Source organism: Montipora foliosa, chromosome 12 (assembly GCF_036669935.1).
Source record: "Montipora foliosa isolate CH-2021 chromosome 12, ASM3666993v2, whole genome shotgun sequence".
NCBI classification, from domain to species: domain Eukaryota; kingdom Metazoa; phylum Cnidaria; class Anthozoa; order Scleractinia; family Acroporidae; genus Montipora; species Montipora foliosa.
The window spans coordinates 33,012,006-33,028,548 of NC_090880.1; the positions used below are offsets into that span (position 1 = coordinate 33,012,006).

At 38.0% G+C, this 16,543-nt stretch overlaps 1 protein-coding gene and 1 pseudogene across 4 annotated transcripts; one reads left to right on the forward strand and one right to left on the reverse strand.

The window, feature by feature from the left end:
• The first annotated feature begins 718 nt into the window (after positions 1-718).
• On the forward strand, positions 719-13,295 carry LOC137980282 (AP-5 complex subunit mu-1-like). Of its 4 annotated transcripts, none has more exons than XM_068827680.1 (14): positions 719-847; positions 3,254-3,395; positions 4,682-4,786; positions 5,294-5,367; positions 5,502-5,577; positions 6,165-6,299; positions 6,388-6,468; positions 6,663-6,719; positions 8,269-8,526; positions 9,774-9,874; positions 10,053-10,141; positions 10,481-10,629; positions 11,602-11,698; positions 12,025-13,295. In XM_068827680.1, exons 1-14 carry the CDS (start codon positions 780-782, stop codon positions 12,111-12,113), a joined length of 1,521 nt encoding a protein of 506 aa, XP_068683781.1. In that variant the 5' UTR covers positions 719-779; the 3' UTR covers positions 12,114-13,295. The 4 variants fall into 4 exon arrangements, with proteins under 4 accessions (XP_068683781.1, XP_068683782.1, XP_068683779.1 ...); XM_068827681.1 differs by having other exon boundaries at positions 723-847; positions 4,685-4,786; XM_068827678.1 differs by having other exon boundaries at positions 723-847; positions 11,602-13,295.
• The window catches only part of LOC137980280 (selenoprotein N-like), a 15,246-nt pseudogene continuing 10,827 nt past the window's right edge, over positions 12,125-16,543 (reverse strand).

Here is a 16,543-nt window from a genome sequence, read left to right on the forward strand (position 1 = left end):
GTAGCCGTCGTCGTCCTCGTTCGTTTCGTAAGCTCCCTAATTGACCTTCGCTATCACTGCGCATAAATTGGAAGTGCTCAGAGTCCGTGTTATTGGGTGCTGACCAAAAGAAAAGCGGACTCTGGGGACGAGATTGATCCTCGACAGATCAGATCATGGATAACGTTATCATGATGCCGGCCGGATGAGGAATTCCGTGTAGTGGAGATGGTCATTTGAAATTCACGAAAAGAGAGACAGCAGTGGACTTTCCTCGGATTAGCCGTGTGATATCTACATAGAGCGGGCTTGCTTTTGCATGACCTCGAGTTATCGCGAAAGTCTATTTAACAATTATTCCACGAGCGTGCGTTAGATATGAGGTGATAGAGAGCCAACGATCCCGGAGGCCGTACTTTAGGAATTTCTTAGCTTATACCAGAGCTAGTTCAGCTGAACTTTGCTACCTTATACTAGAGTAAACTCCCCAAATCCACCCCCCCCCCCCTCCCCCCTATCCTAAAGCCCCCTATCCTAAAGTAGCTATTTTCCAGAAACTACTGAGGTCACTAGCACAGTCTAGCCAAAATAGAGGAATGGTTATTGTTGTCATGGAAAAGGATGTGAGCACAATCGACTTCCCCTTCCCTCGGGAGTGCGCCACCAGCATCAAGATACGGCGTGTCTCGTACATTCCCACTCCCTCGCTACGTTTAAAGATGCATGGAATCTGGGCACAAATTTAACAAAATGGCGGATAAATCGACTTGATTTTGGAGCTTTGGGGGAATTCGTTTTCAATGAGCTTACGAGGCATTTGGTTATTTTTGGTTGCTGAAAAGGAAGCTCAGTCTGTGCTGTTCTCCAGGTAGGAAAGCTTAAATTAAAGTTGCACTTGAATACTCTGTACGGGTAATCTATTAAAATTTATGAGATCTTCCGAGTGATCATAAGTGAAGTGACCCCATTTTTTGTCTCGTAAGCTGCGGGGACGCCCATGCGCTTACATACCGTCCCTTAAAATATATTACCGTAGTGACTGGGCATTAAATCAGATTAAATAATGTCGCACATTCTAGAATACCCTTTCATTGCCAAGTTAAATTCTTGGTTCGACCCACGTGACAAGGCGGCAATCCAGTACAATATTTTCTTTTCGCACAATTTGCATAATAATAAAGTTTAGTTCCTAGTGGAGAGACAGGTTATTGTTCTTGCCATCCAACATGGCCTCCATGGCGTCACATGCAAAACCAGCAATAGGCTGGAACTGCGGTCCACACTCGCTGTTCTGTTGTTGATGAATCACAGCCACCCCAAGCTCAGTGTGAGGGAATATAAGGATTTGTATGGGGCTCCCTATAAAAGACCTGTGAGGATAATTTTATGAAAAAATTCTCAATTAAAAAGCCCAACCTTATTGCCATTGTGGGTTGCTTCCTTCCTGTGAGGTTTCCAGATTCGATGCGAATTGAGCCATTATCAGTTTCTTGGTTGTCAGCAGTCATAATAAAATACCAAGGTTGAACACTGAATTCTGTTCTGTGTGCATTCTGTCACACGTTTACAAGGTTTTTCTTTCATTTGAATCTGCTAGCCATGCAATTGAAGCCCTGCCAGCAATGTCAGTTGCCTGTTAGTGCCCCAAACAAAATGATAAAACGATGGAAAAGATCCTCACGACCTTTGAAGACGACATGGCGACTGTTGAGTTCGGTTTGGTAATGACTCTTTGTTTGGTAACGTCGTCAAGGATGGAAAACAAAGACAAACAAAGACTTGTTACCAAGCCACAAACAAAAACTCGTCATCAAAGCGAACTCAACCGTTGCCATGTCATCTACAAAGTTTGTGAGAATCTTTTCCATTGTTTTATCGTTTCGTTTGGGACACTAACAGCCAACTGATGTCGCTGGCAGGGCTTTAATTGTGCAGCCAGCGGATTGAAATGAAAGAAAAAACCTTTGCCCTTGAATGCCATGGTGGAATTGCAACCATGGAAATATTTTATCCAGGAATATTAGGTGGGCTCCTGAGAATTCAGTGTTCAGCCTTGGTATTATTTTTATTATGACCATTGACAACCGAGGAACTGATAATGCCTCAATTTGCATCTAATGGTTATAAGATTAGGCTTTTTAAATGTGGCTGAATGTAATTTAGGCGAACTTAAACTTGAGCCAATGCAGTCAGCGGCAGTCCGCGGGAAGCTATGCGCGGGGGGTTCGCTTTTACAGGGTTTGTTGCAGGGGCATTTGTATTGCGTTCCAGCTACGTTTTCGTTCACCTTTGTCTGCCATAGCTAAGTGCCTTTTTGCTCCCACTCCTCCCTCCCCCTAGTGGTAAGTATGTGGGTTAGGTAAGTATTTCCACTGATTTATCAGTGTGACGGTGCCGGGTGGTTGCCGCTCTCAGGGTTGCCATGGATACCTGCAAGCTTGGCTGGCGTCACGCACGGCTCCACCTAAACCAAGGCACCTTCCCCAAGCTCATCGATTGGCGATGAGTTTAATTGAGAATTTTTTTGTAAAATTGTCCTCTCAGGCCTGCCTTTTATTGGGATTCCCATACAAATCCCTATATTCCCTCACACTGAGCTTGGGGTGCCTGTGGATGACTGCCACCGCAGTCTGCAGTCCTGTATTGATTAAATAAAACTAAAGAAAAAGGAGGGAGATGGACTGCCAGCACGGTCAGCAGAACAAGCAATATATTCTGCAGAGGTTGTTCTCAATTTGGAAGTTTTTACTAATTTACATTGGGGTTTGGGTAGTTTTCGAAAACGTCAATGTCAAAGCGGTTTGAATGATGAAATTAAGTATTCATTGCTCACTAAAAAAATTCCAGGTTGTCCCTAATATTTACGGGCAACTAAAGCTGTAAATTTTCTAAAATCAAGCCTATTGCGCTTCTAGCATTCTGATTGGCTCATCCGATCTGGGTTATCAGCTTATACACCCAAGTGTTCTGGTGTGCCCTCATCTGTGGATTTAAGAAGAATCAAAACCCAACAAATCACACCTCAGGTTATGCTGTCAGTCTCTCCCTTATAAAGCAATTTTAATAAAAGAGAAATTATTTTATCTGTTTGTCATGGAACTGTTAATAATAATAATAATAATAATAATTATTATTACAGTAATGTTGCATTATGACTGGTAAGCCTCTATTTAGAGTAAAAATAAGGGCAATCTTACCCTTATTAATATTAAAGCCGAAATGCTTGTTTATGGTTCTTGATAGTTTTGGAAACAAGTATATACTGTTTCTCTAGACGCTTTCCCACAGTTGAGCGCCGAGCTGTTTTGCATCAAGAAGGGACTACTTTAACAGAAATCCCAACTGATGCGGACCTTTGTAATGCTGTCCTGAAAGAATTGGGCATAAGACAGAAACTAGGGGTTTACTCAGATGAGGTTTGTATTTCTTCAAGTTCCATTAGTCTCCAAAAATATTCATCCTTTTTTATCAATAAAATCCATTTTTATTTACACATCATCTGACACTTTTATATGCTTGTTTACATTTTTATGGTAATATGTCTTTTCATTGGTTATACTACTGAGATCATCAGGAGATGTGCCGCTGAGATTTCCATCCCCCTCTCCTTATTCACAGGGGGTAAATAATAATTATTATTGGCAAACTTGTAATTTTATTTATACTCTCTACTTTTACTTTCAAAAAAAGGAATGAGGGTTTCATGAGCAGGTTTCCAGAAGGGAGAAAACATTTTGAAACCACAAAGCTGCAAAATGAGTGCTTTTGAGTGTTTAGATAGCTTATGAAACCTACATGTAAGCATGAGTTTTTGAAATTACTTCTCGTCTTTTTGTTTTGGGAACCACTGCATTCAATGTCAGCAGTAAATCAGTTATGTATATTAGTAGTACACAAAAATATGGTTTTATCAATGGAGTTGAGAATGTAAATAATTATTGACCACCGTACAGGGATTCTAAAAGCTGACATTTCGAGTGTTAGCCCTTCGTCAGAGGGAATCGATTCCCCACCGACGCAGCACCACAGTTTCTTTAGAGACTACCAAACCCTTTATTCAATTTATGAATATTAGTAACCTGTTTGATTAAATAATTTAAAAGTTGTTTATCTTGAGGTTCATGTTCTGAATTTGCGTTTATGAAGATATAAATAAGAAACATTTTACACACAGGTTTGAAATGTTTTCCAAACATGACTTGTGTGGTTTAATGATGGTATGAATATTATTAATGAGTTTGAGAGGTTATTTTAACAAATAGGTACAATTTTATGTACATGTAGACAGCAAACAATAGACTACTTCGACAATATGGTGGCCATTTTGAATTATATTGTTCCAGTCACTATTGTGGGATGTCCAGGAATGTGTACATAATTATTAATTTTGCCCCCTGAGCATCCAATATTATCTTTTTAAAGAATATCTAAATCAAAATGGCCCCCAAATCGTCGAAATAGTCTATTATTTTATTACAGGGTGTACCAGTAGATTTTTGTGCTAATTGAATCGTCAAGACACAGGGTGATTCCACTAACCCTTAAAAAAATAGAGCCACGTCTTAAAGGGATCCAATGAAATTAGAGGTTGTACAGAACTGCATCCTACTTTGAAAATGAGCAGGGACCCGCATGGAAATAATCAAAAAATATTTTTGCATGTATTGAATGTTATGAATTAACTGAGAATGTTCTGTGTTAGCAGTTTGACAAGGATGTTGATTCCTGCAGCAAACCAGAACACAAACCTGTCTTTGAAGTGAAAGTAAAAACTGGTTCTTTATGGCCTGTGGTAATGATTGAAAAGGTCAGAATTGTGACATAAAAATAAAATGGCTTGCCTTTAGTTATCCCATGTAGGAAGTGTTCTTGTGTGAAAGCTATTAGCTCTGAATTGGCCTGATCAAATAGGTAGGTAAAGTCTGCTACAAGCCCATCAGGCCGGCGCATATCTCCAGTTTATGTAGCATGAAGTGACTAGTAGTATTTTCTACTCCCCCCTGGATGGGATGCCAGTCCATCGGTTTCCCCCAGCATTAAATTCACCGGTACCCATGTATACACCTGAGTGGAGAGAGGCACCGTGAGAGTAAAGTGTCTTGCCCAAGAACACAACACTATGTCCCCGGCCAGGACGCGAACCCGGACCACCCGATCCAGAGTCTAGCACACTAACCATTGAAATGCGTGAGACTTGAGAGCTCTGATGTAATCACTAATTTATTATTATTGTTAAAAATATTACTATTATTATTATTACTATTATTATTATTATTATTACAGGTGTTATCAGATTTTGTTTTTTGTCTGTTAGTTTGGTTTGGTGTTCACTTGCCTTCCATTGGTTGAAAGTGACCTGAGTTATGGCAATCCACCTCTTGTTGAACTGTGAGTTGTGTTCTCTTTACTAAGTGAAATTAATGTTCCCTCTGAAGTTGTTACAGATGACTGATTTAGTACAAGTCCTGACATTTAACCTGGCAAAGTAAAGGGACTATTTTGCTGTTGTTGTCATGTTTTAGGCCTGGTGTTTCTTTGGGTTATTCCTTGCTTCACTCTATGGTTGACTTTGTGGGCAGCTGGACGTCAAAAGAGCAGGTATATGACAGTAAGGAAAGTTAAGGGGGGGGGGGGGGGGGCCGGAGGTGAAGGTGGGAGATATAATCTGTTCCATTATCATAGTAATTTCGTCGCTCAGTGGAGGCGTGACCCCCAGAGTCATAATGCAGGTTTAGATTTTAGATTGTTGGTGGAGTCTTGGTCTACTCATGTCAGTATTATTCTGTCTTAATTCCATCGCTGGAAAGTGCAATGTAGAAGAAGGGCATTTCATTGTCATTCGCAGCTGCAGCAAATCTTTCTTGTACATTCCTACGTGCGTAGTTCCTTTTCATGCAAGGCTGCTGATCATGAGCATGTTGACATAATTTCTCTTCACTTAAATTAGAAAAATGTCAGTTAATGCCTTTTGTAATGAAGAAATATTTTCCCGCAACCCTAGATTACTGATTTTAGGCCAGTTGGTGTGTCTGCATTTATGTGTATGAATGATTTGTTTGATAAGACAGAAGCATAATCCGAACTCCACAAGCATCTGTTAATTGTAATTTATCCAAGAACTGCTTGTCATGGTTTACAAAAAAGTACTCTAAGGCTTACTTTAAATTTGTTATCTTTGATTTCAGTTGCAGGCCAAAGCAAGTGAGTTGCACAAATTTGTTTGTGTGGCTGCACCATTTGGAACTCCAGTTGATACAAACTTTACAACTATTCAATCACTTATTAACAATAAAGATATCACCATGCCTCAAAAAGGAAAGGTATGTGATGAGTGAACTTAAGTACATGTCTCCACAAAGTTATTATTTTTGTGTAAATGTCTTATAAACTTGATTGCCTTTTATGTAGCAACCTGCATGGAAGCCTGTCCAGCATAAAGGGAAGCAACAGCTTACTTTTAATGTGAAAGAAGAAATAAGAGCTGCTCAGGTTTGTTTAGCAGTGAGGATTATCATGTTGTCTTTAGTTGGTAGTTCTGTAATGTCATGTCAAAGTATCTTAGTTCAGAGTTGCAAGTCTTTGAACATCACAGGAGTAGAAATATGTGTAAAAAATTATTTGAGTTGACTCTTGAGATGTTAAACCCTAAAAATACTTCCTTTGTTTCATCTCTTTATTTTCAGCAAGTCAAAAAGGAAATTCAAAATGAACGTCAACTCTTTGGGATCATTTCATGCAGGGTATGTGTGATATCTGTGAAGCAGTCAATGCTTTGGCAGTGCTGACATTTAAACCTGGGCAGTGCAGCCCAGTGGTTGCGACACTCGCCTTGAGATCCTGTGTTCCTGGGTTCAAGATCCATTCTGACCACTCATTGAATTTGTTCTTGGTAGTCCCTGGTTCAATTAACTTGGAAATAGCCAACTGGTTTGCCTCCAGCCAGTTGGGATTCTTAACAGTTGTTGTTCTGTTCTATTGTTTCATTGTTGATTATTTCATTGGCCCTGACAAGCCCATATGGGGAGTGGTCAATTTAGTACATGTATTTATAATTACACATAACGTGAGAATTTTATTCCATAAAGCTCATTTGTACAAATCTATACACTTTATTTTCACATGTGAAAAAAGCCTATATACAGCCAATCAGAATGGCCTATAGCTCTTTCATGTTTAGGCGTATAACCAATCAATGATAGTGTAAAGGCCTTTCCAAGCCAATCACTCGTGCATCTGCTTCTATTGTTAGTGAGTTTTTGTTTCTAATTTGCGTTCAAAAAACTATTTCAATGAAAATTCTCAACTTATGTGTAATAAACAGCTCAGGACATAAAAAGTGCTTTTTATGGGGTTGTATTCATTTGTTGTTTGTGTCAAAAACTGTCACTCGCTTGTACCTGGCTCTTTCGGGTTTTTGACACAAACAACTTGTGAATAAAACCCCACACGCTGCACTTTCTATGACATAAACTATATGTATTGTATTGTATTGTATTATATTGTATTGTACTGCTGGCTGAAACAGCTTCCTTCTTTGAAACTTCCATTTCAAGTGTTGCCTCAATTTCCAAGTTATGTGGGAAACCATTGCAGTGAGTCCCAACATGTGATCCTTGGTTAAAGTCTGCTCAGGTCACATTATTAGCACATTAAGCCTGACTAAGTTACCATAGTTTCTGTTAACACTATAACCGACAAGGAGCATTAATTTTGTACTCCCCCCTAGATGGGATGGACTCACCCCACCTCTCAGCAGTGAATTGCAGGTACCCATTTATACTTTTGCGTGGAGAGGCAATTTGAGAGTTGAGTATTGTACCAATAAACACCATGTGACTACCCGGCCAGTGTCTGAACTATTAGCTGCTTGACACAGTCCACCATGCTGCCACTTGGCCACTTCCCCATGGGCCTTATTCGCACGGCAACCATATTGGCCATAGACAATAGACTTCGTACCCTGAGCCTCGAGTTGAAATGTTTGGGAAAAAACAACTTATTTTAAAGTCTTCAAACCCTCAGGACTCATGGCCACTCTGTGCTTAAGGCCCATGGCCAAACAATCTGTATTCTCTACTCTCCCTAAATGTGCATGTACATCCGAGCTACTTTTAGTTATCAATTGTCGTTCCCTTTATGACAATCTTGTACTGAAAACAAAGCTTTCAGTTTGAGTGCTTTGTATAAATTGTCCTCATGATGACCACATTGGTTTTCCTCTCCAAAAGTTCTCTGCTGAGAAAGTGAAATCTGTTCAGCCAAGCTATGAACATTCTACAATTATTATAGGCTGACATGGAGGGCATTCCAGAAATCACAGCAAATATCACCTCGTCTTTAGTGGATTTCCTTGTGGTCCATCCATGTGTTTTAGAGGGAGATACTCATGTCCAGGATCCCTCATTCCAGCCATCGCAGATGTTCAAGGGTGCAGAGCTGGTGGGAAGGAAAGTTCGTTTCAGACCTCCAACGGAACCCTTTCCTTTGTGTCACTATTCTGCCAAGACACCACATGGTTTGCCTATTCATGGAATATACCAGATGCAGGTTAAAGGAAAGCTTTAGGAATACTACTAATTTTAACATAATTACGGTAGGATCAAGGAACTGGTGTCACTGGCTTTGCTCACCTTTGGTAAAACAGGTTTTTCTGTAACGATAGAGACGTAATCTTCACCTCTGATTTGGGGATACTCAGAAAAAAATCTGATTTTTCAAAACAGGAATGAAACTTCTGATGTTCCTATTTGGTTTGGATGAACTACTTCCGATCTAATGAAGAATTGTGGAAGCTAGGCCATAATTTAAACTATAGGTCAGGTGGCAGTCGTCATGCTTTTTTGCTTCAAATGAAATTGTCAAAAGGTGTCATTCTTGCAGAATTAGGGGAGTGCCTTGCATTAGACCTTGCGTCCTGTTCACACCACACTTTTGGGTCTTCGTGTTAAGTCCTACTGTTTTTTCTTAAATCTTTTTTTTTTTTTGAAGTCAAACCCAATAAAGCTGTTAAAAAAAAAAAAGATAGAATTAATGTGCATTGAAGGAGTTAAACTAGCAACCTTCCTAATGGGAGTCATGTGATAATAAGGTTGTGTTCTATTGGGATCAACCGTTTCAACTGCAACCGGTTTAGGTTGAAGTGGTTGAGGTTTCCCAATAGAACACTTTTCCAATCGTTTTCGGTTGAAATGCGGTAACTCCTGGGACTAGTTATTACTAGACGTCTCAGCGTTGACAAGTTGAGGGAAAGCAGCACGTCAGGAGCCCGCGGCAGACTTTAAATGGCCCACGTAAACGACAGCGGTCGCTGCCAATGCTTTTTCAACCGTTTCAACCTAGTTTGATGCTGGTTGAAAAAGTTGATCAACCAAACCAACCGAAAACGTTTTTTTCCGAATAGAACACTAAAAGACCCAACCAACCCAACCAACTAAAAACGGTTGATCCCAATATAACACGACCTAAGTGTATAGTATTATTAGTCCTTTTATTGTTATGCTTATTAATTTTTACATGACTACCCAATCATGCAAAACAAAAAAGATATGGTGTATTTAAAAACTGTACTACATGCCTGAATACATGTTTTCAAGTTTAACGAAGTTCCCCATAGTAATACTATGCAAACAGGTGCTAAAAGGTCACTGACATTTAATAGTGCATGGCGAATGCTCTCATGTATGTTGAGTTGTCATTGCTGAACAAAATTTGAATTCCAAAGCTTAACTTCTGGATCTTACATACAACCTATGACCTTTCAATGTTGTTATATTTAATCTTTGTTTCATTTTCAGGGTGATACTAATTCAGTGCAGCTTTCGGTGCAGTTAAAACTTAGCAAAAAAGTGAAGAATTCATTTGAGTATTGTGAGCTGTATATTCCCTTCTATCATAGGTTTGTCCAGATATGCAATTCTTTGGCCTTAGTTTAATCACTGTATTGTCATTTCTCGCAAGTAATCTTATCTAACCCTAACCTCATTTACTGGTAATGTGTTCTCTGTTCCTTTCAGAGAAGTCAAAGGGATGAAAAATTAATCATCAGCTTGTTTCTTTGATTAATTTCCTTGCAGAGGTCCTGTGGTTCAAGTGGACTCTGCAGGTCCATCTACGGGTAGTATTTTGCTTTCTACTGACAAACGGCGCCTTGTGTGGGACATAGGTCAGTTTGTGCTGTGCCAATGTATTAGCTTTCACTTGTATATAAAAGGAGTAGAGGCCTCAGGCTTCATTTGGCCTCTGTTGAAGTTTGACTATCATGATTCCTCCCCTATGAAGTATGCATAAACCACTTGAAAAACAAAATTTGGAAAATATTGTTTGCACAACAAATTTGAGAGAAACATTTTTGGGGAAATAACGACCGTCCCTTTTTTTAAAACTTGTGTTATGAATTTCTAGTGCACTGCCATGTTAAATTGTCTAGCACACATCCATGAAATGTGTTCATTCCCACTATGAAGCTGAATCTGTTATAACATGGTTGTCTTGTTATCTGTAGGTCAAAAATTTCCTTCCAAGACTCTTGAGGCCTCACTGAATGCAACTGTTCACTTTGGAGAGAGAAAACAACAAACAGGTGATCAGAGTCAACAATCTGCTGCATTTGTTGAAGATCCCTTCTGCACAGGGATAAACAGTTATGCCCAGGTGATTAAACTCTCCATACAATAATGGGACATGACAAAAGTCAACAGCCGCAACACAATCAATCCATTCTACTTTTATTACTTTGTAATGACAATGAGTCACCATTAAAAAAAACCATCTCATTGTTTCATTTTGCTGGGGCCAACATTTACGATCTTCTTTATTACTATCCTGCAAGAATGTACCTTTTCAACAACTCCGGTCAGTTGACACCTGAATGAAGTTCAATGTCCTTAAAAGGAACCTCCACTAAAACAACAATGATTGAAAATAACTTTAAACCATAGAACATAATTTGTTTACAATTAAAATTGTTCAAACTTTTTTCAATGAAAGCGTTTGTATCTGAAAAAAATGAATTTCAAAAACGCTTGTTTTGGTTTTCAAATTTCTTGGGCGCTGCCATCTGGAATACTTGTAATGTGTCGTGATTGCTCTATTGTTCCAGAACAACATGGCAACCATGACAGGTCACAATTATTTAAGATGGGTGGCACCTGGGAAATTTGAAAGCCAAAACAAGCATTAATTTTTTGAAATTCACTTTTTTTTTCAGATACAAACGCTTTCATTGGAAAACGTTTGAACAATTTTAATTGTAAACATTATGTTCTGTGGTTTAAAATTATTTTGTTGTTATAGTGGAGGTTCCCTTGAAGCTCTCTTGAGTCACCTATTTACTTAGTGGTAGAGCTTCTGAGTTTGTAATTATCAAAAGGTTGTAAGTTTGACTCCTGAAAAGGTGCACTTGGACTAATAAATAAGAAAATAATTGATATTCATTATTATTGTTTAAGTCTGTGCCAAGTCAAAATAAGCATGGTTCATTGTTTGCCTCAAGTTGTGCTCTTTATTTTAATTCCTATTAATGCACTCAGTGCATGTGTGACTTGCTTTTGTTTTCATTCAATGCCATTTAATTTACTGTGCTGAATAAATTTCTCAACCTTTAAACGTTTGAAATGTTACCAGGTATTTTTCAAGATACAAGACTTCACATTATCAGGATGTGCGATTGATTCAAGGTCTTTAGTTGTTTATCCTGGTGGGAAATTCAAAGTAAACATAAGTACGTACAATATGTGTCTACACGTATTATTGTTGGGAGAACTGTCTTCCATCTCTGCCTTTCCAATGCTGCACATGCCACCCACATGTCAAATGTGGTGCATACACGCTAAATCGAGCTTTCCATTAATTTTAGCTTTATGCTGTAGGGGTCTTTAACCCTTTGACACCTAGCCCAGCCAGACTTAGTATTTTACTGTCTAAGCCAGACTATTTTACTCGTCAGTGGGGAACTCCTGGGAGCCAATGGGTAAATCACTCACTGAAAATGTCCCCATGAAATGTTCTCTTTATAACTGCTGGGTTATTTGTTTTGATTTTCTACAGCATACGAGTTCTCAACAGCAGATTACAAGATCTGGAACACTAATGGAGATGCCTTGTTTGCCTACCCGGTCCCGGAAATAATCTCTTAGTTATCTCAGAATACAACACACAAAATTTCTTTCTTTAATAACTCTTTTTCAAATCGACTTGAAAAGTAAAACAACACATGCAGAATGTATTCCTTGCATACAAAGTCAGTATCACGATCTTGTACTTCGCTTCTTCATTGTTTTTCTCATTTCATCCAACAACTTGCACACACACGCGTGTGTTTCTCAAGTAGTTATCATTTTGAGGTGAATGAAGGGGAAAAGCTCAATGTCTGAATAATTTAAAACTTAGTGTTACATAGCACATTATCTTATTATTTGCCCTGATAATTATTCGGTTTTTAAACGTTTAAACCAAAACTAACACACCACAACATACATGAATAGCAATAAAAATACCGGACTCTTTCATAAAATGTTCAAAATTATTATTAAAACAGGTTTATTGCACATGATATTAACTCTCAATAAAGCTATCATGGTTATTTCTTTTTCCAATCATATCTGTTGCTTTTTCTTATCAAATTTTTATTAAGAACTTTCTTTTTGCAGTCTACTTGGACTATGTAATACATTTATATATTAATTATAATTATCTCTTTCTCATCCGTTTTAAATTATGGAAAAGATGTAAAAAGTGTGAAAAAATATATTAGTCTTTGTATTAAATTGTGACAGACAGTGGTACTACGACCAAAAAACAATAATTATTCTTTTTTGTCTTTGGTTTTCAAAACTATGTTAACTAAACAAACTGACCCAAGTTTTAAGTTCTGATTTTAAAAAGACACATGTTTATTTTAACTGGAATTTTCTTATTTATTGGTCTGCCATTACTAACTTTATAATCTTGAGAGAGCTGGGTCAAGGAGAAAATGATGTTGAAGACTCGCTAATTTAAGAATGCAATGCGTGTGTGTACGCGGCTGAATTAATATGCAGCATGGGAGTTTTGGGCTTTCAGACTTTTAAACTTGTGTTTTGCATATATAATAAATTGTATTTCGTTTACATGCTGAAATTTTAAGCTAGTGAGTAAATGACGTCATTTTCTCTAGATCCAACCCTCTGAGGTCCAATCGGTCAGTTTTGAACGCGAGTAATGGCAGACCGTGAAATCCAAAACTTACACTCAAAATAAACAGCCTTTGGATAAAACTCAAAGCTCAAAATTTTGCCAGTTAGGTGTTAAGTGAACATGCTTTCAAAATCTGAAGAAAATATAGAAAATGATTATTTGATCATAGTACCACTTTAACAGTTTTTGACTACACGTGAGTATTAAGCATGCAATGCCTATAATTAAAATTCCTTGGCTTTGGTGAGACCTTCTTCAAGAAACTTGTAGTACTTTACACTCAGGCCATCAAGAAATTCATAAGGGAACCTGTGGAAGTAAATAAATACCCATATGTCACTGATCACTGTGTTTGAAGACACTAAGCACAGATATATAATTTTATCTGACGTTGTGGCAACCCTTGGCATACCTAAACAATCCACACGAAATTGGATCATTTTTATGTACTGTTTAAAAACGAGCAGCACTGTTTTATCGAGTCTAAAAACACGAGGCGTAACCAAAGGTTGGTGTTTTTAGACCCTCCCTTGGGAGTCTGAACAAAGGTTCAAAATGTGAGGGTAAGACATTAGCAAACAATTAAGAAAAACAAGCCAGACCGCAATACTATTGTTTATATATTAAAGAATTCTAAGAGAGAAGTGTTTTATTGGGTTTAAAGCCCATACACATGACATTTTATCACATTTTGATGGGCTGTCAGGCTCATGAATTTGTAAAGAAAATTTAACTTCCTTTTGTTGTTTGTTTGTAAATGAATAAATTATAGCCACTGAGTACTGTAAGCATGGTTTATTGAATGAAAGAACTTACTCTAACTGTTCCTTCGGATTATCTTCTATCAAATCGTTGGCATTTATTCTCGACAAAACAGTTCCGTTTGGAAGAGATACCAATGACTCTACAGGAAACCTGAAACGATTACATGTAAATGATTATTGTTGTGCAAAATGATATGTTTCAATCACCAGAACTTGTTATTTAATTAAATTTTAAGGCTTCAACCATTATCCCCTTTGGTCATAACAATCAGAGCTTCAAATAGTTATTAACTGCTGATCATGACTGATCGATTAGATTTAATTTTATCTCCTTTTCACAACCTCTGCCTTGACCTGCAAACCTTGGAAGATCCCCCCATGTGTTTCCCCTTCTAAGAGACGTAGAACCACTCCACTCTCTGATGGAAAATAACTCCCCCCTTTATTGTATTTACATAAACTCTTGGTTGAAAAAAATTGAAAAAGGTTATTCAATATTTGTCGGGTTCACATTAGACCACTAAGTCTGACGTCGACTTAGTGAAAATGACAGGTGTGAACTGCTAAGTCACAGAGGCGTGATTTCTGTCTTAGTGTCGGCAAACTCAAACGACCTAAGCAGTTCTTAAGTCTGTTTCAAACATGACTTAAGGCTGACTTAAGAAACTTGATAGCAAAAAAATTTCAAAATCGTGGGTTTTATCAGATAGAATTTAGCAAAGCTCGTCAAACGTTTTATGTTCAATTCAAAAGTTTGGTTTCCAGAGAACATTCAGCCGAGGTTATGCTAGCATTACATCAAATCAGTTCTGCGGTCTTGGCCAGGCCCATGCTCTTCTTCTTATGTGCTGAAAATTACCTCGTCTTCGGTGAATACTCAAACGTAGGGCGGTCAGAAAAAGCAGGCTTTCACTCTCTTGGACAAAATCTTCCATCATTCTTTCACGAAGGAACATAAGATTTTGTAAGGTTATTTGGCTGATCAACCTTTGTAAATTTAATAAACAGACAACAGTCGCAATTACAGCGATTTTACGGCTTCTCTGTCTCATTTTGATCTCAACTTCTTCGCTAAAATGGATCGTGACTACCTCACCACATTTATGATGTTACTTACCTTATCTGTTATTTTTATCGTTAATGATGACAGCTTTGCACGGAAAGAACTTGTCTTCTAGATATCTCTGAACGCTTAAGTGGACTTAGGGTGACTTGGCTAAGACAGACTTAGTGCCTAGTGTGAACCCAGTAATTATAATTAAAATTGCTAATTTGAAAAAAAGGACTTTGGAAGCTTTCCCTCATTCTTTCACAAGAAAGCTAGTTACACCTGCATCTTGAAATGATACTTATTAGATACCGCACCGGTATTGCGATCGCACCAGTATCACGAGGTCACGGGTTCAAACCCCGTTGAAGTCCTGAATTTTTCAGGCTTCTTTACGCAACTGCAAAAATTGCTGTCATAACTGCGAGGATCATAGCTTCACTTGACTTATTAGATAGTTAAAAGAACTTCGATAAAAGTTATACAACTTAATGTAAGGGTAAAGAAAAACTACAAAAATAATATTAATATACATTGTACATTTTTAATAGCTTGCAACTTTGTATTAAATTTCATATGTTTAGGAACTGGTTTCTCATTCTTGTCACCCTTTCATTTGAATACTTGATAAAAAGGTACCGTTTTGTGGTCTGCATTTTAAGACAGTCCTAGTCCAACACACCTGTAACTATCCAAGTGAGCCTTGGCTGCATCTGAGATGCTGTCTTCAGTGGCATTGGTAGCTATATCCTGTAATTGTGACAGTAAAATGCAAAGTAGGTCTTGAAGCTAAGGGTTGTCATCTAGCATTCTCTCCACTTAATTACCCTCCCTTCAGCATGCCACAGAAAATTAATATCACATGTATGTACCTTCAGCTCTTTTACTAGACTCCAGCTGCTAATAAATTTCTCTGTCAACAGACGGACAATGGGCAAACTCTCCAAGGGTCCATCCCGAAGAGTTCGCCCTGAACCTGAAATACAAAGGAAAATGTAACCAAAATTGTAAACAGTCCTTTGCACCCTCCCAACCAAGCAGAAGTCTTGGCAGTATTGTGGCACAAGCTTGTACTATTCGACATCCAAGAGATAAAAAAATTGTATACACAAAAGCATTCTTGTCATAAACTTGATCAGATAAAAGTTCAGACAAGCGAAGCCAAAGTGAAAGGAACACTCAGTTACATGTACACATAGCAATCCTACCTCAGCATGATTGATCATCAAGTGCTCCCCACAGCAGAATGTGATGAATAAGTTTATTTTCCATTTTTGCTTGACTAATCGCATCTTTAAAAGGCACATAAGGGACCTGGAACAGTGCAAATTGAGGAAACATAGTCCTTTCTCTTTCAAGTAGAGTCAGTGTGATTTATCGAAACTACAAACAAGTTCCTGATATCTGATATCATGTCTTTACGAGTAAAATACCATTTAAAAGCTCTTGAGGGCAAAGCTTATTTTTAAATGGAAGGTTGATGAGACAGTAAAAATGATATTTTACTTCAATAAAAGTGGTTTGCCCGACAAAAATTGTTCTTCGGCCATGCTTTCTACACTGTTAAATTTTTCTTTTT